Source organism: Oncorhynchus clarkii, chromosome 12 (assembly GCF_045791955.1).
Source record: "Oncorhynchus clarkii lewisi isolate Uvic-CL-2024 chromosome 12, UVic_Ocla_1.0, whole genome shotgun sequence".
Classification (NCBI taxonomy): domain Eukaryota; kingdom Metazoa; phylum Chordata; class Actinopteri; order Salmoniformes; family Salmonidae; genus Oncorhynchus; species Oncorhynchus clarkii.
In genome coordinates, this window is record NC_092158.1 from 91,821,225 (window position 1) to 91,843,084 (window position 21,860).

The 21,860-nt window shown below is 42.9% G+C and overlaps 2 protein-coding genes across 2 annotated transcripts; one reads left to right on the forward strand and one right to left on the reverse strand.

The window, feature by feature from the left end:
* Positions 1-5,436: 5,436 nt before the first annotated feature.
* Positions 5,437-7,538, reverse strand: LOC139421657 (calcium-responsive transcription factor-like). Its single transcript, XM_071172745.1, has 5 exons — positions 7,376-7,538; positions 7,017-7,183; positions 6,620-6,730; positions 6,300-6,452; positions 5,437-6,199 (listed from the first exon to the last, which is right to left on the reverse strand). The coding sequence occupies exons 1-5, from the start codon at positions 7,491-7,493 to the stop codon at positions 5,600-5,602; spliced, it is 1,149 nt and encodes a 382-aa protein (XP_071028846.1). The 5' UTR covers positions 7,494-7,538; the 3' UTR covers positions 5,437-5,599.
* Positions 7,539-8,981: 1,443 nt separating this feature from the next.
* On the forward strand, positions 8,982-21,088 carry LOC139421656 (calcium-responsive transcription factor-like). The gene is made up of 5 exons (XM_071172744.1): positions 8,982-9,156; positions 17,358-17,524; positions 19,354-19,464; positions 19,697-19,849; positions 19,948-21,088. Exons 1-5 carry the CDS (start codon positions 9,039-9,041, stop codon positions 20,578-20,580), a joined length of 1,182 nt encoding a protein of 393 aa, XP_071028845.1. The 5' UTR covers positions 8,982-9,038; the 3' UTR covers positions 20,581-21,088.
* The last annotated feature ends 772 nt before the right edge of the window (positions 21,089-21,860 follow it).

Below are 21,860 nucleotides of genomic sequence, written 5' to 3' on the forward strand. Positions count from 1 at the left end.
ACAGGCTCATAACAAAATGGACAGGCTAGGCTCATATCAAAATGGACAGGCTAGGCTCATAACAAAATGGACAGGCTAGACTAGGTTCATAACAAAATGGACAGGCTAGACTAGGCTCATAACAAAATGGACAGGCTAGACTAGGCTCATAACAAAATGGACAGGCTAGACTAGGCTCATAACAAAATGGACAGGCTAGACTCATAACAAAATGGACAGGCTCATAACAAAATGGACAGGCTAGACTAGGCTCATAACAAAATGGACAGGCTAGACTCATAACAAAATGGACAGGCTCATAACAAAATGGACAGGCTCATAACAAAATGGACAGGCTCATAACAAAATGGACAGGCTCATAACAAAATGGACAGGCTAGACTCTTTTACAGCGATCAGTCTTCTTGGGTATGACTCTACACCTGTATTTGGGCAGTTTCTCCCATTCATCTCTGCAGATACACTCAAGCGCTGTCAGGTTGGATGGGGAGCGTCTCTGCACAGCTATTTTCAGGTCTCTCCAGTGATGTTCGATCTAATTCAAGTCCAGGTTCTGGCTGGGCCACTCAAGAACATTCAGACTCAAGGACATTCTCAGTCCCTGTCGCTGAAAAACATCCCCAAGGCATGATGCCACCACCACCATGCTTCACAGTAGGGATGGTGCCAGGTTTCCTTCAGATGGGACGCTTGGCATTCAGGCTTCAAGAGTTCAATCTTGGTTTCATCAGACCAGAGAATTTGTTTCCATTTTTTTCTGAGAGTCCTTTAGATGCCTTTTGGCAAACTCCAAGCGGGCTGAGGAGTGGCTTCCATCAGGCCACTCTACCATAAAGGCCTGATTGGTGGAGTGCTGCAGAGATGGTTGTCATTCCGGAAGGTTCTCTCATCTCCACAGAGGAACTCTAGAGCTCTGTCAGAGTGACCATCAGGTTCTTGATCACCTCCCTGACCAAGGCCCTTCTCTCCCGATTGCTCAGTTGGACCAGGCGGCCAGCTCTAGCAAGAGTCTTGATGGTTCCAAACTTCTCCATTCCAGAATGATGGAGGCCACTGTGTTCTTGGGGACGTTCAATGCTTCAGACATGTTTTGGCATCCTTCCCCAGACCCGTGCCTCGACACAATCCTGTCTCGGCGCTCTACGGACAATTCCTTCGACCTCATAGCTTGGTTTTTGCACTCTGACATGCACGGTCAACTGTGGGACCTTATATAGACCAGGTATGCATCTTTCCAAATCATGTCCAATCAATTGAATTTAACACAGGTGGACTCCAATCAAGTTATAGAAACATCAAGGTTGATCAATGGAAACAGGCTGTACCCGAGATCAATTTCAAGGCTCATCACAAAGGGTCTGAAAACCTATGCAAATAAGGTATGTTTTAGATTAAATTTTTTTTAAATAAATTAACAAAACTGTATAAAAACCTGGTTTTGCTTTGTCATTAGCGGGTATGGTGTGTAGATTGATGAACATTTAATTGAATCCATTTTAGAATAAGGCTGTAACGTAACAAAATGTGGGAAAAGGAAAGGGGTCTGAATGCACCGTATGTTACCTTTGGTATGGTTACTGAAGTCAGGGGGCTGGGTAGGTGTGTAACACAGCCAAAGGTTGAGAGTTTGAAACTCATCACGGACAACTTTAGCATTTTAGCTACTTTGCAACTACTTAGCATGTTAGCTAACCCTTCCCCTAGCCTGGCTAACATTACCCACCTAGCTTGAATTCGTAACATAGCATATTTTCTGCAAATTCGTAAAATAGAATATTAATTGTACTTCGTAAGATATCATACGGAATGGGTGATGGACATCCCCAGATTAATATATTCCATACGAAACATATACTAAAATGGAGCATCTCGGTTTTACGTACAGAATAATACCAAATGCTCTGAGACCAGGTTGCTTATTCAAGGAAAGGGAATATTTAGTTGTAAAACAATGCACTCAACCAGATCAACCACTCAATCAGATTGCAAGCTAATCATGTTGGCCTTTACACAAGAGTTACTTATTTTAACCCAAAAAAGGTTTACTCCAATATCTACATGCCATTATAAAAACAAACAAATTTGATACATCTTGATTTTAAATTTTTGTTTTCAAAAAATCCACAAGTAAAACGTACACAGCTTCAAAGAAACGGTCGTTAATGCATATTTAGAAATGGTCTGATTTAAGATTAAAACGTCAACACTTTTAAAGTCAACCCAGTTACTTTATTTGGGCACTTCAAAACAAATTGTATTTGTCACATGCGCCGAATATAACGGGTGTGTAGACTAAACCGTGAAATTCTGGCTTACAGCCCTTCACAACGATTCAAAGTAAAAAAATAAAATAAAAAAACATGGGGATTGTAACAAGAGGAATAGAATGCACAATAATAACATAATATACCGGGATTACCAGATCAATGTGCAGCTATATACAGGGATTACCAGTACCAGATCAATGTGCAGCTATATACAGGGATTACCAGTACCAGATTAATGTGCAGCTATATACAGGGATTACCAGTACCAGATCAATGTGCAGCTATATACAGGGATTACCAGTACCAGATCAATGTGCAGCTATATACAGGGATTACCAGTACCAGATCAATGTGCAGCTATATACAGGGATTACCAGTACCAGATCAATGTGCAGCTATATACAGGGATTACCAGTACCAGATCAATGTGCAGCTATATACAGGGATTACCAGTACCAGATCAATGTGCAGCTATATACAGGGATTACCAGTACCAGATCAATGTGCAGCTATATACAGGGATTACCAGTACCAGATCAATGTGCAGCTATATACAGGGATTACCAGTACCAGATCAATGTGCAGCTATATACAGGGATTACCAGTACCAGATCAATGTGCAGCTATATACAGGGATTACCAGTACCAGATCAATGTGCAGCTATATACAGGGATTACCAGTACCAGATCAATGTGCAGCTATATACAGGGATTACCAGTACCAGATCAATGTGCAGCTATATACAGGGATTACCAGTACCAGATCAATGTGCAGCTATATACAGGGATTACCAGTACCAGATCAATGTGCAGCTATATACAGGGAGTACCAGATCAATGTGCAGCTATATACAGGGATTACCAGTACCAGATCAATGTGCAGCTATATACAGGGAGTACCAGATCAATGTGCAGCTATATACAGGGATTACCAGTACCAGATCAATGTGCAGCTATATACAGGGATTACCAGTACCAGATCAATGTGCAGCTATATACAGGGATTACCAGTACCAGATCAATGTGCAGCTATATACAGGGATTACCAGTACCAGATCAATGTGCAGCTATATACCGGGATTACCAGTACCAGATCAATGTGCAGCTATATACAGGGATTACCAGTACCAGATTAATGTGCAGCTATATACAGGGATTACCAGATCAATGTGCAGCTATATACAGGGATTACCAGTACCAGATCAATGTGCAACTATATACAGGGATTACCAGTACCAGATCAATGTGCAGCTATATACAGGGATTACCAGTACCAGATCAATGTGCAGCTATATACAGGGATTACCAGTACCAGATCAATGTGCAGCTATATACAGGGATTACCAGTACCAGATCAATGTGCAGCTATATACAGGGATTACCAGTACCAGATTAATGTGCAGCTATATACAGGGATTACCAGTACCAGATCAATGTGCAGCTATATACAGGGATTACCAGTACCAGATCAATGTGCAGCTATATACAGGGATTACCAGTACCAGATCAATGTGCAGCTATATACAGGGATTACCAGTACCAGATCAATGTGCAGCTATATACAGGGATTACCAGTACCAGATCAATGTGCAGCTATATACAGGGATTACCAGTACCAGATCAATGTGCAGCTATATACAGGGATTACCAGTACCAGATCAATGTGCAGCTATATACAGGGATTACCAGTACCAGATCAATGTGCAGCTATATACAGGGATTACCAGTACCAGATCAATGTGCAGCTATATACAGGGATTACCAGTACCAGATCAATGTGCAGCTATATACAGGGATTACCAGTACCAGATCAATGTGCAGCTATATACAGGGATTACCAGTACCAGATCAATGTGCAGCTATATACAGGGATTACCAGTACCAGATCAATGTGCAGCTATATACAGGGATTACCAGTACCAGATCAATGTGCAGCTATATACAGGGATTACCAGTACCAGATCAATGTGCAGCTATATACAGGGATTACCAGTACCAGATCAATGTGCAGCTATATACAGGGATTACCAGTACCAGATCAATGTGCAGCTATATACAGGGATTACCAGTACCAGATCAATGTGCAGCTATATACAGGGATTACCAGTACCAGATCAATGTGCAGCTATATACAGGGATTACCAGTACCAGATCAATGTGCAGCTATATACAGGGATTACCAGTACCAGATCAATGTGCAGCTATATACAGGGATTACCAGTACCAGATCAATGTGCAGCTATATACAGGGATTACCAGTACCAGATCAATGTGCAGCTATATACAGGGATTACCAGTACCAGATCAATGTGCAGCTATATACAGGGATTACCAGTACCAGATCAATGTGCAGCTATATACAGGGATTACCAGTACCAGATCAATGTGCGATTATATACAGGAAGTACAAGATCAAGGAGATAAATGTGCGACTATATACAGGAAGTACCAGATCAAGGAGATAAATGTGCGACTATATACAGGAAGTACCAGATCAAGGAGATAAATGTGCGACTATATACAGGAAGTACCAGATCAAGGAGATAAATGTGCGACTATATACAGGAAGTACCAGATCAAGGAGATAAATGTGCGACTATATACAGGAAGTACCAGATCAAGGAGATAAATGTGCAACCATATACAGGAAGTACCAGATCAGGGTAAAGTGACTAGGCATCAGGACAGACCATAATACAATAAAGTAGAGAGTAGCTGCAGATGAGTGGAACAGTGTGTTTATATGCCTCCTAAATGACTTACTATAGTCATGTATTTGTTTTACATCTTGAGATGAGAAAACATGTTTTTATGAAGTTGTTAATGTAACAGTATAACTTTAATCTAGCAAGCCATTTCACATCTGTTACATTAACAGAATATTAACATTAGTTGAAATAAAAAAGTTACACTACCCAAAATATACTCAATTGGTGGCAGAACCCACCCAGTCATCAGCCCTAGGCTAAATACCAACAATGTATCCACTCAGCCCTACTAACCTAGGCTAAATACCAACAATGTATCCACTCAGCCCTACTAACCTAGGCTCAACGCCAACAAGGTATCCACGCAGCCCTACTACCTTAGGCTCAATGCCAACAAGATATCCATGCAGCCCTACTAACCTAGGCTCAATGCCAACAAGGTATCCACTCAGCCCTACTAACCTAGGCTCAATGCCAAAAAGGTATCCACGCAGCCCTACTACCTTAGGCTCAATGCCAACAAGGTATCCACTCAGCCCTACTAACCTAGGCTCAATGCCAACAAGGTCTCCACTCAGCCCTACTAACCTAGGCTCAATGCCAACAATGTATCCACTCAGCCCTACTAACCTAGGCTCAATGCCAACAAGGTATCCACACTCACTATGTCCTCTGTATGCTGTTCTAACCCGTCTATGAAAGGGTGTGATGCACTCTTGGTTGGAATGAGGTCCATGTCCATCTCAGCTTTTCTCTTCCTTGGAGAAAAGGTCAGTGGAAGGTCTTTATCCTGTGGAACATGGGCCTTCATATCCAGCAGCACGCTTCTGAGCTGTGAAGACAGGTCAGTCACGTACTGTTCCTCTTGGAGATGATAAGTGAGTTCTGTGATCTCTTTAAGATATCCTGCACATTGCCTCCGTAACCGCAACAGCTTCCTAGAGGACCTATTCTTTCCTCTTCCAGATGGACCTTCGTATGGACGGTCAATGTTGGAGTCTCCGGTGGCCCGCTTGGTCTTAAACATGACATTTCTTATGTCACTGTCAGTGGGGTAATAGCGCCTGCGAGTAGGTGGAGGGGGCTGCTCTCCATGGAAAAGCTCTTCCACCACAAAGGTGTTCAGATGACACTTCATTTCAGTCATCTTTCTCACACCAGACAGAGTCAGCTGCTCAATCTTCTCTCTCAGCCTGACATCTACAGCTTCCCTAACATGAGCTGCCTGTTGGAGAAAGAACACATGGGTTTATCATAAAGAGGTCAGTGGGTCAGGGGGTAACTTAACCAACACTCTATTATAAGGGTTCTATAGTTATATTTACCTCGCCATCAACTGCATGTGAGCTGTGCTCAGAGAGGGAGGGGAACCTGACGCAGTAGACAACCTCTGCCTTCACGGAGCTGGGTGTTTCACTTAGTGCTGCCTTCAGAGTTTGGGAGGCCTCCTTTTTAGAGCGCACTGTACTTTCCTCAATCTAGACATGAAAAAGTGATATTTGTTACATATGTACTGGTACTATGTACGGTGTTAGGCTGATTCACAGGTTGTGTTTACATATCCAGCTCAATTCTGATACATTTTTTTTATTTTTTAGACAGACCAACAGAAGGCCTAGACCTTGATATAAGTTTTCATGTTTACCTTAAAATCAGGAAAGCGGATAACTTGGGCGATGTTTATTATAGCCTTGCAGTCCACCTTTTTGGTATTTTGTACCAGTTTCCGTCTCTTTACAAAGTAATGGTCTTCAAGCTACGGAAGATATAATAATAATATAATAATAATAATAATGACTTTTATAGCACTTTTCTAGACACCCAAAGCTCTTTACAGTGTACAGGGAAACTCACCACCCTAACCCCACCTACATACTCTTGCAATAAGTGCCATGGCCTCTTTAGTGACCACAGCGTTAGGACAACCCTTTAAAGTCCCATCTTATTGAGGAACATTCCACGGTTAGTCCTTCAACATTATTCTAATTAAATGTTATATAAAGTGTGTGGTGTAAAGGACAGTGATCCGTCTATGAACTTACTTCCTTCTTGTCTCTTTCAGCAGCATATTTCTCTTTGGCTTTTGTCTGTCTGTCTTTGCCCTGGTGGCATTCATACGTCTTTGTGCCAACAACTTGAAACGGAACACCGTTGAACGGGATACTTTTACTCTCCCAGCTGAGTTTTTTCCGTGCCAAAGGCTGTGCATCTGTTAAAAAGGTCAACAATATGATATATTACTATTAGAATGATAGGCTTGTAGGGAAACTAACAAAGTTGCTCTCTGGTCGAGCGCTTGGAATGGAATCTGTTATGCTAGCGAGCTAGCTTAGCTAGCATCATTTTAGATGAGAGTAGCAAAAGTTAGCTACTAGTTATAAAATAAAAAAAGACAACGTACCCTTTTGTCCAAAACTTTTGTCCTTTCCCAATATTACGAATTTCAGTGACGTTGCCAATTCTTGTTCCCGAATGTATTTAGTTATTTCGTCCTCAAACTTGAACTCGAGATATGCCATTTCGAAAATGCGGCGTTAGCGAATACGTTCTTCTTCGTGGAGATTGGGTTGGCGGATCGCATTCAACCTTTAGCTGCATACACTGCCACCTACTGTTCTTCTCCGATGATGTTTACCGCTACCAATAGACTGGAGTATAACTCCCTTATACCTTGCTAAAAAATATATATAAAAAATACAACAAATACCCTACAATTTCACACTACACTCACAAAATATTAATACATCATAATAAATACCATGCTCCACTATTGGGGCGGCACGGTAGCCTAGTGGTTAGAGCATTGAGCCAGTAACTGAAAGGTTGCTAGGTCAAACCCTCGAGCTGACAAGGTACAAATCTGTCATTCTGCCCCTGAACATGCAGTTAACCCACTGTTCCTTGGCTGTCATTGAAAATAAGAATTTGTTCTTAACTGACTTGCCTAGTTAAATAAATTTAAAAAATCACGAACACCGGGAATCTTCCCCTTCAGTTGGTCAGCTTTTACTGCTACCCCAGTAATCACTCCTTTCAATGGCACCCTTTTCTTGAGAGCAAAACAATTCACACCTCTTGTCCCCATTCGTTTAACGCGGAGCGCCTGCTCCCTCTGACCAGCAGAAACACGTACAATTACCACAAGACCACTTCTGGTTACCCTCACCGATTCCACAACTCCGTTTTCACCCACCCTGAAACCACAAATGGATCAGCCAAAAGGCAGGCGTCCACTTTTTCCAAAAACTTCACTCCTGCTGTCACAGGCTCATCTTCATCATGACTCTCGGTGCACGCCTCGGGCGCCGATAACTTCACCACACCGACCACCTCCTTTTCCCCCCCACCATTTTTAACTGACTTAAGTTCACCCTCTTCCTCCAGCTCTCTCTTAGACCTCCTCTGCCACTCTTTTCCCCTCCACTTCTCCTCCATTTCCAAGTCTCCTTATGATAATACTGCACTTCTCCTGACATACATCTTGTTCTTGCCTTGTCAAGGGACACCATTTAACCAGGCTGTCACAATCTCCGTACAATCAACACAAACCACTTGGCGCCACCTACTGTTCTGGAGTGTGAGGCCAAATGTTGTTATTGTTGTTCTTCTAACAATTGTTCTAGGGGCATGCTGCCACCTACTGTATTGGCTGTGTATCAGCCCATTATGTAGTTTGAATCAATTACAAATCTACACTGTATTTCTGATCAATTTGATGTTATTTTAATGGACAAAAAGAAGTGTTTTTCTTTCAAAAACAAGGACATTTCTCTCTCATTAATATATATATATATATATATATATATATATATATATATATATATATATAAATAATACGCCACACAACTGCCTCAGTAATAATGTAATGCATACACAGCGTTAAATCGGAAATGAATGTACTTCTGGTGTTCCAAAACGGGGGAGGGGAAAACTGTTGGTGTGATCGAGGCGTCGTCCTGGTCCGCAAGCGTTCCCCGGAAGTATCGCGATGTTGCGTCTCTAGGTTTAGAAACTGTGCTAGTACACTGCTTAATATCTATGGTGAAAAACGCCATATTTTCGAAATGGCATACCTCGAGTTCAAGTTTGAGGACGAAATAACTAAATACATTCGGGAACAAGAATTGGAAACGTCACTGAAATTCATAACATTGAGAAAGGACAAAAGTTTTGGGCAAAAGGGTAAGTTGTCTTTAAAAACATAACGTTACATAGCTAACATTAGGTAGCTAGTAGCTTACTTTTGCTACTCATCTAAAAATGACCTAAAGCTGATGATACACTAGCCCAATAAATTAGACATTTTCATTAATTACTGTTGAAATAACTAAGTTACTTACGTGACGGCTAATGATACACTGGCCATTTCTGGGGGGGGGGGGGCAATATTGCTATGCAATGTTGCTGGCAACGGAGTGGGGTTTGCCCGTCTCAGTCAGTCTTTCCATGTTCGGTGTCATCAGCTGAAGCACGGACGATGAACCAGGGATTCTTCCCAGCCGAACAGTTTGGAAAATTCGTGCATATATTATGACTTTTAGGCTTTCTCGTTTGTTTTGGAAATTGTTTCCAAAACGAAGTTAGTTAATCTGTGCTGTTTACAGTATGAGCATAGTGGGCAAAGCCAAGCACAAACTCAATTCGACCTTGCACTCCTAAACGCAATTTTTTTTTAACTTCTGCAAAGCTTCAAGTCTATAAAACTTAGCGCACAGTGCTCGTAACATATTGTACTTTTGGGACATTAAAAATGTATTGAGATCGGATGTTTCATCGACGACGAAATAAGCAGAATGTCGGCCCAGTTTCCGCTACTTCCATCCGCGACTGGATTTCCTCTCACTACCATTCTAAAGGGACGCTTCAGCTTTATAGCCCCGAAGACGTGTCTGGTTCACCCTTTCGGTCTGTTGTTCGGGCACACAACATTTTTTCTAGAGGCAAGCCGAAGTCTAAGCCACTTCGTCGGTGATTGGTCAACAGTAAGGATTGTACAATAAAGGCTGCATTCAAAACACACTCTCCCCTCAGCCCTCAAATTAAGTGGACACTTCGGATGACTTATCATGACGTCTGACGAGTTTACACTTGCAGGGCGAGGGAGGAAGGAATTCATTTTAAATGGACCATCCTTGCCCGGAAATTCGTCACTCGTACATCCCGCTGCAATTGTGTTTTCAGCCACTGGTAGCTTGTGGGCGTTTTATATGTGCTACAGTCAATTATGATCATGTCAAATCAAACTATTTGTCACATGCGCCGAATACAACAAGTGTAGGTAGACCTTACCGTGAAATGCTTACTTACAAGCCCTTTATAACCAACAGTGCAGTTCAAGAAGAGTTAAGAAAATATTTGCCAAATAAACAAAAGTCAAAATTAACACAATAACATAACAATAATGAGGCTATATACAGGGGGTACCAGTACAGAGTCAGTGTGTGGGGGTAGAGGTTAGAGGTCATTTGTACATGTAGGTAGGGGTGAAGTGACTATGCATAGATAATAAACAGCAAGTAGCAGCAGTGTACAAAACAAATGGAGGGGGTCAATGTAATAGTCCGGAGGTCATTTGATGAATTGTTCAGCAGTCTTTTATGGCTTGTGTTTTCCTCTGACACAGCCTATTATAGAGGCCCTGGATTGCAAGAAGCTTGGCCCCGCACTACCCTCTGTAGCGCCTTATGGTCAGATGCCGGGCAGTTGCCATACCAAGCGGTGATGCAACCGGTCAGGATGCTCTCGATGGTGCTGCTGTAGAACTTTTTGAGGATCTGGGGACCCATGAAAAATCGTTTCAGTCTCCTGAGGGGGAAAATATTTTGTCGTGCCCTCTTCACGACTGTCTTGGTGTGTTTGGCCTAGAGGTCGACCGATTATGATTTTTCAACGCCGATACCGTTTGGAGGACCAAAAAAAGCCGATACCGATTAATCAGACGATTTAAAAAATAATTGTATTTATTTATTTGTAATAATGACAATTACAACAATACTGAATGAACACTTATTTTAACTTAATATAATACATCAATAACAATCAATTTAGCCTCAAATAAATAATGAAACATGTTCAATTTGGTTTAAATAATGCAAAAACAAAGTGTTGGAGAAGTAAAAGTGCAATATGTGCCATGTAAGAAAGCTAACGTTTCAGTTCCTTGCTCAGAACATGAGAACATATGAAAGTTGGTGGTTCCTTTTAACATGAGACTTCAATATTCCAAGGTGAGAGGTTTTAGGTTGTACTCAATATAGTATTTATAGGACTATTTCTCTCTATACCATTTGTATTTCATATACCTTTGACTATTGGATGTTCTTATAGGCACTATAGTATTTCCAGTGTAAAAGTATAGCTTCCGTCCCTCTCCTCGCCCCTACCTGGGCTCGAACCAGGAACACATCGACAACAGCCACACTTGAAGCAGTGTTACCCATCCCTCCACAAAAGCCGCGGCCCTTGCAGAGCAAGGGGAATAACTACTCCAAGTCTCAGAGCGAGTGACGTTTGAAACGCTATTAGCGACCACCCAGCTAACTAGCTAGCCATTTCACATGGGTTACACCAGCCATTAGGCTGATAGGCTTGAAGTCATAAACAGCGCTGTGCTTGCGAAGAACTGCTGGCAAAATGCACGAAAGTGCTGTTTGAATGAATGCTTACGAGCTTGCTGCTGCCTACCATCGCTCAGACTGCCTTTGGTCATTAATATGGTCTAATCCGGAAACTATCATTTCGAAAACAAAACGTTTATTATTTCAGTGAAATACGGAACCGTTCGGTATTTTATCTAACGGGTGGCATCCCTAAGTCTAAATATTGCTGTTACATTGTACAACCTTCAATGTTATGTCATAATTACGTAAAATTCTGGCAAATTAGTTCGCAATGAGCCAGGCGGCCCAAACTGTTGCATATACCTTGACTCTGCGTGCAATGAACGCAAGAGAAATGACACAATTTCACCTGGTTAATATTGCCTGCTAACCTGGATTTCTTTTAGCTAAATATGCAGGTTTAAAAATATATACTTGTGTATTGATTTTAAGAAAGGCATTGGTGTTTATGGTTAGGTACAGTCGTCCAACGATTGTGCTTTTTTCCGCAAATGCGCTTTTGTTAAATCATCCCCCAGCGTTGCATCGATTATATGCAACGCAGGACACGCTAGATAAACTAGTAATATCATCAACCATGTGTAGTTATAACTAGTGATTATGATTGATTGATTATTTTTTTATAAGATAAGTTTAATGCTAGCTAGCAACTTACCTTGGCTTCTTCTGCATTCGCGTAACTCCTCGTGAAGTGCACTCCTCGTGAACTGCATTCACTCCTCGTGAAGTGCAATGAGAGGCAGGTGGTTAGAGCGTTGGACTAGTTAACTGTAAGTTTGCAAGATTGTATCCCCCGAGCTGACAAGGTGAAAATCTGTCATTCTGCCCCTGAACAAGGCAGTTAACCCACCGTTCCCAGGCCGTCATTGAAAATAAGAATGTGTTCTTAATTAACTGACTTGCCTAGTTAAATAAAGGTATAAAAAAAACGGCAAAGTCGGTGCCCAAAAATACAGATTTCCGATTGTTATGAAAACCTGAAATCGGCCACTCCGATAAATTGGTCAACCTCTAGTCTGGCCCATGATAGATCATTGGTGATGTGGACACCAAGGAACCTGATACTCTCGACCCGCTCCATTACAGCCCCGTTGATGTTAATGGGGGCTTGTTCGGCTAACCTTTTCCTGTATTCCATGATCAGCTCCTTGGTCTTGCTCACATTGAGGGGGCGGTTGTTGTCCTGGCACCACACTGCCAGTTCTCTGACCTCCCTATAGGTTGTCGCATCGTTGTCGGTGATCAGGCCTACCACTGTTGTGTCGTCAGCAAACTTAATGATGGTGTTGGAGTCGTGTTTGGCCATGCATTCGTGGGTGAACAGGGAGTACAGGAGGGGACTAAGTACACACCCCTGAGGGGCCCTAGTGTTGAGGATCAGCATGGCAGACATGTTGTTGCCTACCTTTACCACCTGGGGGCAGCCCGTCAGGAAGTCCAGGATCCAGTTGCAGAGGGTGTTGTCCCAGGGTCCTTAGCTTAGTGATGAGCTTCGTGAGCACTATGGTGTTGAACGCTGAGCTGTAGTCAATGAACAGCATTCTCACATAGGTGTTCCTTTTCTCCAGGTGGGAAAGGGCAGTGTGGAGTGCGGTTGAGATTGCATCATCTGTGGATTTGTTGGAGCGGTATACAAATTGGAGTGGGTCAAGGGTATCCGAGAGGATGCTGTTGATATGATAATCAGACTTTCAAAGCAGGTCATGGCTACCGACGTGAGTGCTATGGGGCCGTAATCATTTAGACAGGTCATCTTCGCATCCTTGGGCACAGGGACTATGGTGGTCTGCTTGAAACATGTAGGTATTACAGACTGTCAGGGAGAGGTTGAAAATGTCAATGTAGACACTTGCCAGTTGGTTCGCGCATGCTTTGAGTACACGTCCTGGTAATCCATCTGGCCCCGCGGCTTTGTGAATGTTGACCTGTTTAAAGGTCTTGGTCACATCGGCTACCGAGAGTGTTATCACACAGTCATCCAGAACAACTGGTGCTCTTGTGCATGCTCCAGTGTTGCTTGCCTTGAAGCGAGCATAAAAGGCATTTAGCTCGTCTGGTAGGCTTACGTCACTGGGCAGCTCGCGTCTGGGTTTCCCTTTGTAGTCCGTAATAGTTTTCAAGCCCTGCTACATCTAACGAGCGTCAGAGCCGGTGCAGTAGGATTCAATCTTAATCCTGTATTGTTGATTTGCTTGTTTGATGTTTCATCTGAGAGCATAGCGGGATATCTTATAGGCGTCCGGATTAGTGTCCCGCTCCTTGAAAGCGGCAGCTCTAGCCTTTAGCTCGATTTGGATGTTGCCTGTAATCCATGGCTTCTGGTTGGGTTATGTACGTACGGTTACTGTGGGGGCGACATCGTCGATGCACTTATTGATGAAGCCGATGACTGAGGTACTATACTCCTCAATGCCATTGGATGAATCCCAGAACGCATTCCAGTCTGTGCTAGCAAAACAGTCCTGTAGCGTAGCATCCGCGTCATCTGATCACTTCCATATTGAGCGAGTCACTGGTACTTCCTGCTTTAGTTTTGGCTTGTAAACAGGAATCAGGAGGATTGAATTATAGTCAGATTTGCCAAATGGAGGGCTGGGGAGAGCTTTGTATGCATCTCTGTGTGTGAAGTAAAGGTGGTCTAGTGTTTTTTTTCCCTCTGGTTGCACATGTGACATGCTGCTAAAAATTTGGTCAAACTGATTTAAGTTTGCCTGCATTAAAGCCCCCGGCCACAAGGAGCACCACTCCAGGGTGAGCATTTTCTTGTTTGCTTATGGCCTTATAGAGTTGGTTGAGTGCGGTCTTAGTGCCAGCATTGGTCTGTGGTGGTAAATAGACGGCTACGAATAATCTAGATAGATAGTGTGGTCTACAGCTTATCATAAGGTGCTCTACTTCAGGCGAGCAATACCTCAAGACCTCTTTAATATTAGACATCGCACACCAGGTGTTATTGACAAAAAGACACCCCCCCCACCCCTCGTCTTAGCTTCTCTGTTCTGCCGGCGCATTGAAAATCCCTCCGGCTCTATTATCCGTGTCGTCATTCAGCCACGACTTGGTGAAACATTACAGTTCTTAATGTCCGGTTGGTAGGATAATTGTAGGTCATCGATTTTATTTTCCAATATGCATGTTAGCAAGTAGAATTGATGGCAGTGGGGAGTTTACTCGCTGGCCTATGGATTCTCAAAAGGCAGCCCAATCCGCTTCCTCTGTCTTTTCTTCACCAAATAACGGGGATTTGGGCCTGTTCCCGGGAGAGCAGTATATCTTTCTCGTTGGACTCGTTAAAGGAGAAATCTTCTTCCAGTTCGTGGTGAGTAATCCCAGTTCTGATGTCCATAAGTTATTTTCGGTCATAAGAGACGGTGGCAGCAACATTATGTACAAAATAAGTACAACAAAAAAAAGTTACAAACAACGCAAAAAAATTAACAAAATAGAACTATTTTGCACAGTATTCTACAAGAGCACAGACCCAAGGGACAACGGACACATCGGTCTCTACATTGCAGATGAGCTGAAGGCAGTCATCAATGACCTTGGACCACAGAAGGCACCGGTGACAGACAATGCTGCGAACATGAAGGCTGCTTGGTCTAAAGTGGAGGAGTCCTTCCCTCACATCACACCCATTGGCTGTGCTGCTCATGCATTGAATCTGCTTCTCAAGGACATCATGGCACTGAAAACAATGAGAGCCAAGGAAATGGTTAGGTATGTGAAGGGTCATCAAGTTATAACAGCAATCTACCTCACCAAGCAACGTGAGAAGAATAAGAGCACCACATTGAAGCTGCCCAGCAACACCCGTTGGGGTGGTTTTGTCATCATGTTTGACGGTCTCCTGGAGGGGAAGGAGTCTCTCCAAGAAATGGCCATATCACAGTCTGCCGATATGGACAGCCCCATGAAGAGGATCCTCCTGGATGATGTATTTTGGGAGACTGTGGAAAGCACACTGAAACTCCTGAAACCTATAGCAGTAACTATAGGATGGCATTGTCTCCCCCAATCCGTGCAGTCTGATGTTCAGACTCTGCTTGCAGATGTAAGAGGAGAAATCTGTACTGCCCTGCCCACTTCACTGTTGCTCCAAGCAGAGGAAACTTCAGTTCTGAAATACATCAAAAAGTGTGAAGACTTCTGCCCAAACACGCAGTGTACATGTTGGACCCCAAGTATGCGGGCAAGAGCATCCTGTCTGGTGCAGAGATCAACAAGGCCTATGGTGTCATCACTACCGTGTCTCGCCACCTTGGCCTGGATGAGGGCAAGGTTCTTGGCAGTCTAGCGAAGTACACTTCCAAGCAAGGGCTTTGGGATGGAGATGCAATATGGCAGTCGTGCCAACATATCTCATCAACCACCTGGTGGAAGGGACTTTGTGGATCTGAGGGTCTTTCATCCTACAAATCCCACCAACATCAGCCGCCTCAGAGCGCAACGGGTCCTTGTTTGGGAACACACACACCAAAGCACGCAACAGGCTGACCAATACAAGGGTTGAAAAATTGGTGGCCATCTGGACAAATCTGAGACTTTTTGAGCCTGACAACGAGCGATCCTCAACAAGGTTGGAAAGTGATAGTGAAGATGAGGCCTCAGATTCTGATTTTCAAGAGGTGGACATTGAGTAGGTCCAGGGAGAAGACATGGAAGCCTGAGAGGAAGACAACCAAAGCCTTAGTTTCTAGACTATCATTTTACAGATGTGTTGAAAACGTTTTTGGGAGATGCGATGGATCATTGGGGATCATTCAATATTCCCTTTCTTTTGTTGTTCAGTGAAATCATCCCATGTGAAGAGTCAACTCATTTAATTAAAGTTCAATTTGTAACTAAATTGTTTTTTATATTCCTATTAGAAGGATTTAATAATTTACAATTATGTCTATTTATGATAAAGTAAAAGGTTTATGTTTCTGTCTCCATATGATATGGTAAATATATCCAATGCAAAACACATCTACATTTAAACGGTATTAATATGAATTTGCATATAATCCCCACGGAAAGTTTCCTCTCCTGAATACTCTCCTGAATACTCTCCTGAATACTCTCCTGAATACTCTCCTGAATACTCCCCTGAATACTCCCTTGAATATTTCCCTAAATACTTCCATGCACAAAGAGGTCCATACAGAAATGGTTTGTCGAGATCTGTGTGGAAGAACTTCACTGGCCTGCACGTAGCCCTGACCTCAACCCCATCGAACATCTTTGGGATGTATTGGAAGGCCGACTGCGAGCCAGGCCTAATCGCCCAACATCAGTGCCCGACCTCACTAATGCTCTTAGTGTCTGAATGGAAGAAAGTCTCCTCAGTAATGTTCCAACATCTAGTGGAAAGCCTTCCCGGAAGAGTGGAGGCTGTTATAGCAGGAAAAGTTGGGACCAAGTCCATATTAATACCCATTATTTTTGGAATGAGATGTTCGACGAGCAGGTGTCCATATTTTTTTTTGATCGTGTAGTGTAATAAGGTCCTTTGACCTTAAAGAGTAATGGTAGACTCACCTACAGAGTAATGGTAGACTCACCTACACTCCTTAAGAGTACATTGGTTGCAGCAACCAATGCTGCCATGGCAACGACGCTCAACTTCATTGCCTCAAAATTGCTATTGCATCATCAGCATAAAGGGATCCATTTTCAAGAACAGATGAGTTATTTGACAGAGAGCAACTTTGTTAGTTTCCCCCCCCACAAGCCTATCATTCTAATAGTAATATATCATATTGTTGACCTTTTTAACAGATGCACAGCCTTTGGCACGGAAAAAACTCAGCTGGGAGAGTAAAAGTATTCCGTTCAACGGTGTTCCGTTTCAAGTTGTTGGCACAAAGACGTATGAATGCCACCAGGGCAAAGACAGACAGACAAAAGCCAAAGAGAGATATGCTGCTGAAAGAGACAAGAAGGAAGTAAGTTCATAGACGGATCACTGTCCTTTACACCACACACTTTTTATATGACATTTAATTAGAATCATGTGGAAGGACTAACAGTGGAATGTTCCTCAATAAGATGGGACTTTAAAGGGTTGTCCTAACGCTGTGGTCACTAAAGAGGCCATGGCACTTATTGCAAGAGTATGTAGGTGGGGTTAGGGTGGTGAGTTTCCCTGTACACTGTGAAGAGCTTTGGGTGTCTAGAAAAGTGCCAGTCGAAAGTTTGGACACACCTACTCATTCCAGGTTTTTTCTTTATTTTCACTATTTTATACATTGTAGAATTATAGTGAAGACATCAAAACTATGAAATAACACATATGGAATCATATAGTAACCAAAAAAGTGTTAAATCAAAATATATTTTATATTTGAGATACTTCAAAGTAGCCACCTTTGCCTTGATGACAGCTTTGTCAAGCACACTCTTGGCATTCTCTCAACCAGCTTCATGAGGTAGTCACCTGGAATGCATTTCAATTAACAGGTGTGCCTTGTTAAAAGTTAATTTGTGGAATTTCTTTCCTCCTTTATGCGTTTGAGCCAATCAGTTGTGTTGTGACAATGTAGGGGTGATATACAGAAGACAGCCTTATTTGGTAAAAGACCAAGTCCGTATTATGGCAAGAACAGCTCAAATAAGTAAAGACAAATGACAGTCCATCTTTACTTTTAAGACATGAAGGTCAGTCAATTCAGAAAATTTCAAGAACTTTGAGTTTCTTCCAGTGCAGTTGCAAAAACCATCAAGCGCTATGATGAAACTGCCTCTTGAGGACCACCACAGGAAAGGAAGACCCAGAGTTACCTCTGCTGCAGAGGGTAAGTTCATTAGAGTTTCCAGCGTCAGAAATTGCAGCCCAAATTATTGCATAACAGACTTCAAGTAACAGACACATCTCAACATCAACTGCTCAGAGGAGACTGCGTGGATCAGGCCTTCATGGTCGAATTGCTACAAAGAAACCACTACTAAAGGACATCAACAAGAAGAAGGGATTTGCTTGGGCCAATAAACACGAGCAATGGATGTTAAACCGGTGGAAAACCGGTGGAGTCCAAATTGGAGATTTTTGGTTCCAACCGCCGTGTCTTTGTGAGACGCAGAGTAGGTGAACGGATGATCTCTGCAAGTGTGGTTCCCACCGTGAAGCATGGAGGAGGAGGTGTGATGGTGTGGAGGTGCTTTGCTGGTGACACTGTCAGTGATTTTATTTAGAATTCAAGGCACACTTAACAGCATTCTGCAGCGATACGCCATCCCATCTGGTTTGCGCTTAGTGAGACTCATTTGTTTTTCAACAGGACAATGACCAAACACACCTCTAGCCAGCTATTTGACCAAGAAGGAGAGTGATGGAATGCTGCAGCAGATGACCTGGCCTACACAATCACCTGACCTCAACCCAATTGAGATAGTTTGCGATGAGTTGGACCGCAGAGTGAAAGAAAAGCAGCCAACAAGTGCTCAGCATATGTGGGAACTCAACTGTTGGAAAAGCATTCCAGGTGAAGCTGGTTGAGAGAATGCCAAGCGTGTACAAAAACTGTCAAGGCAAAGGGTGGCTACTTTAAAGAATCAAAAATATATTTGGAATTGTTTAACACTTTTTTTTGGTGACTACGTGATTCCATATGTGTTATATCATAGGTTTGATGTCGTCACTATTATTCTACAATGTAGAAAATAGTACAAATTGAATGAGTAGCTGTGTCCAAACTTTTAACTGGTAAGTAAATGTATTTTATTATTATTAAATGTTTTGCTATAAAAATAAAATGTATTATTATATATTCCGTAGCTTGAAGACCATACCTTTCTACAGAAACGGAAACTGGTACAAAATACCAAAAAGGTGGACTGCAAGGCTATAATAAACATCGCCCAAGTTATCCGCTTTCCTGATTTTAAGGTAAATATGAAAAGGTTTTAAGGTCTATGCCTACAGTTGGTCAAAAAGTCTAAGGCCGTGTTTACACAGCCAGCCCATTTCCAATTATGGGCAAAAGAGCTGATCTGATTGGTCAAAAGATCAATTAGTGGGGGGGGGGAAAAAGATCAGAATTGGACTGTCTGTGTGAATCAGCCTAACACCGTACATAGTACCAGTACATATGTAACAAATATCACTTTTTCATGTCTAGATTGAGGAAAGTACAGTGTGCTCTAAAAAGGAGGCCTCCCAAACTCTGAAGGCAGCACTAAGTGAAACACCCAGCTCCGTGAAGGCAGAGGTTATCTACTGCGTCAGGTTCCCCTCCCTCTCTGAGCACAGCTCACATGCAGTTGATGGCGAGGTAAATATAACTATAGAACCTATATAATAGTGTTGGTTAAGTTACCCCCTGACCCACTGACCCCTTTATGATAAACCCATGTGTTCTTTCTCCAACAGGCAGCTCATGTTAGGGAAGCTGTAGATGCCAGGCTGAGAGAGAAGATTGAGCAGCTGACTCTGTCTGGTGTGAGAAAGATGACTGAAATGAAGTGTCATCTGAACACCTTTGTGGTGGAAGAGCTTTTCCATGGAGAGCAGCCCCCTCCACCTACTCGCAGGCGCTATTACCCCACTGACAGTGACATAAGAAATGTCATGTTTAAGACCAAGCGGGCCACCGGAGACTCCAACATTGACCGTCCATACGAAGGTCCATCTGGAAGAGGAAAGAATAGGTCCTCTAGGAAGCTGTTGCGCTTACGGAGGCAATGTGCAGGATATCTTAAAGAGATCACAGAACTCACTTATCATCTCCAAGAGGAACAGTACGTGACTGACCTGTCTTCACAGCTCAGAAGCGTGCTGCTGGATATGAAGGCCCATGTTCCACAGGATAAAGACCTTCCACTGACCTTTTCTCCAAGGAAGAGAAAAGCTGAGATGGACATGGACCTCATTCCAACCAAGAGTGCATCACACCCTTTCATAGACGGGTTAGAACAGCATACAGAGGACATAGTGAGTGTGGATACCTTGTTGGCATTGAGCCTAGGGCTGAGGACCGAGTGTGTGGGTCCTTCCACAAATTGAGTATATTTTGGGTAGTGTAACTTTTTTATTTCAACTAATATTAGCATTCTGTCAACACAACTTGATAAGGGGGGGGTCAAGAGGGAAGAGCATTCTTAGTTTTGAATGTTATTCTGGAGGCAGCGCTGCGGAGTGCTCACTAGCTGGCACATTCATAAAATCAGATTTTAAACCTAATTGTTAACCACACTGCTAACCCTCATTTCTAACCTTAAATTTGCTTTTTGATCTTAATTTGTGTTTGTATGATTTCTGACGACATTGGTTCGGAAAGTTTTCAGACACCTTCCCCCTTTTATCCACATTTTGTTACGTTACAACCTAATTCTAAAATGGATTAATTTGTTATTTTCCTCATTAATCTACACACAATACCCCATGACGACATCACAATACCCCATGACGACATCACAATACCCCATGACGACATCACAAAACCCCATGACGACATCACAATAATGTTAGCAATTATTTTAATTTTGTTAATAAAAATGAAATATTACATTTACATAAGTATTCAGACCCTTTACTCAGTACTTTGTTGAAGCACCTTTGGCAGCGATTACAGCAGACTTCTTGGGTATGACGTCACAAGCTTGGCACACCTGTATTTTGGCAGTTTCTCCCATTCTGCTCTGCAGATCCTGTCAAGCTCTGTCAGGTTGGATGGGGAGCGTCGCTGCACAGCTATTTTCAGGTCTCTCCAGAGATGTTCGATCGGATTCAAGTCCGGGCTCTGGCTGGACCACTCAAGGACATTCAGAGACTTGTCCCGAAGCCACTCCTATGTTGTCTTGGCTGTGTGCTTCGGGTCGTTCTCCTGTTGGAAGGTGAACCTTCGCTCCAGTCTGAGGTCCTGAGCGCTCTAGAGCAGGTTTTCATCAAGGATCAAATCAAATGTATTTATATAGCCCTTCGTACATCAGCTGATATCTCAAAGTGCTGTACAGAAACCCAGCCTAAAACCCCAAACAGCAAGCAATGCAGGTGTTGAAGCACGTTGGCTAGGAAAAACTCCCTAGAAAGGATCTCTCTGTACTTCGCTCAGTTCATCTTTCCCTTGATCCTGACTAGTCTCCTAGTCCCTGCCGCTGAAAAACATCCCCACAGCATGATGCTACCACCACCATGCTTCACTGTAGGGATGCTACCACCACCATGCTTCACTGTAGGGATGGTGCCACCACGATGCTTCATTGTAGGGATGGTGCCACCACCATGCTTCACTGTAGGGATGGTGCCACCACCATGCTTCACTGTAGGGATGGTGCCACCACCAT

Bases quoted from the DNA above. Each gene is read 5' to 3' on its own strand.
- LOC139421657 (XM_071172745.1), bottom strand. From the start codon at position 7,493: ATGGCATATCTCGAGTTCAAGTTTGAGGACGAAATAACTAAATACATT. The intron at 6,731-7,016 runs GTAAGTTCATAG...TATCTTCCGTAG, and splicing joins CTGAAAGAGACAAGAAGGAA to CTTGAAGACCATTACTTTGT. The intron at 6,453-6,619 runs GTAAACATGAAA...TTTCATGTCTAG, and splicing joins TCCGCTTTCCTGATTTTAAG to ATTGAGGAAAGTACAGTGCG.
- LOC139421656 (XM_071172744.1), top strand. From the start codon at position 9,039: ATGGCATACCTCGAGTTCAAGTTTGAGGACGAAATAACTAAATACATT. The intron at 9,157-17,357 runs GTAAGTTGTCTT...CCTTTTTAACAG, and splicing joins CAAAAGTTTTGGGCAAAAGG to ATGCACAGCCTTTGGCACGG. The intron at 17,525-19,353 runs GTAAGTTCATAG...TATATTCCGTAG, and splicing joins CTGAAAGAGACAAGAAGGAA to CTTGAAGACCATACCTTTCT.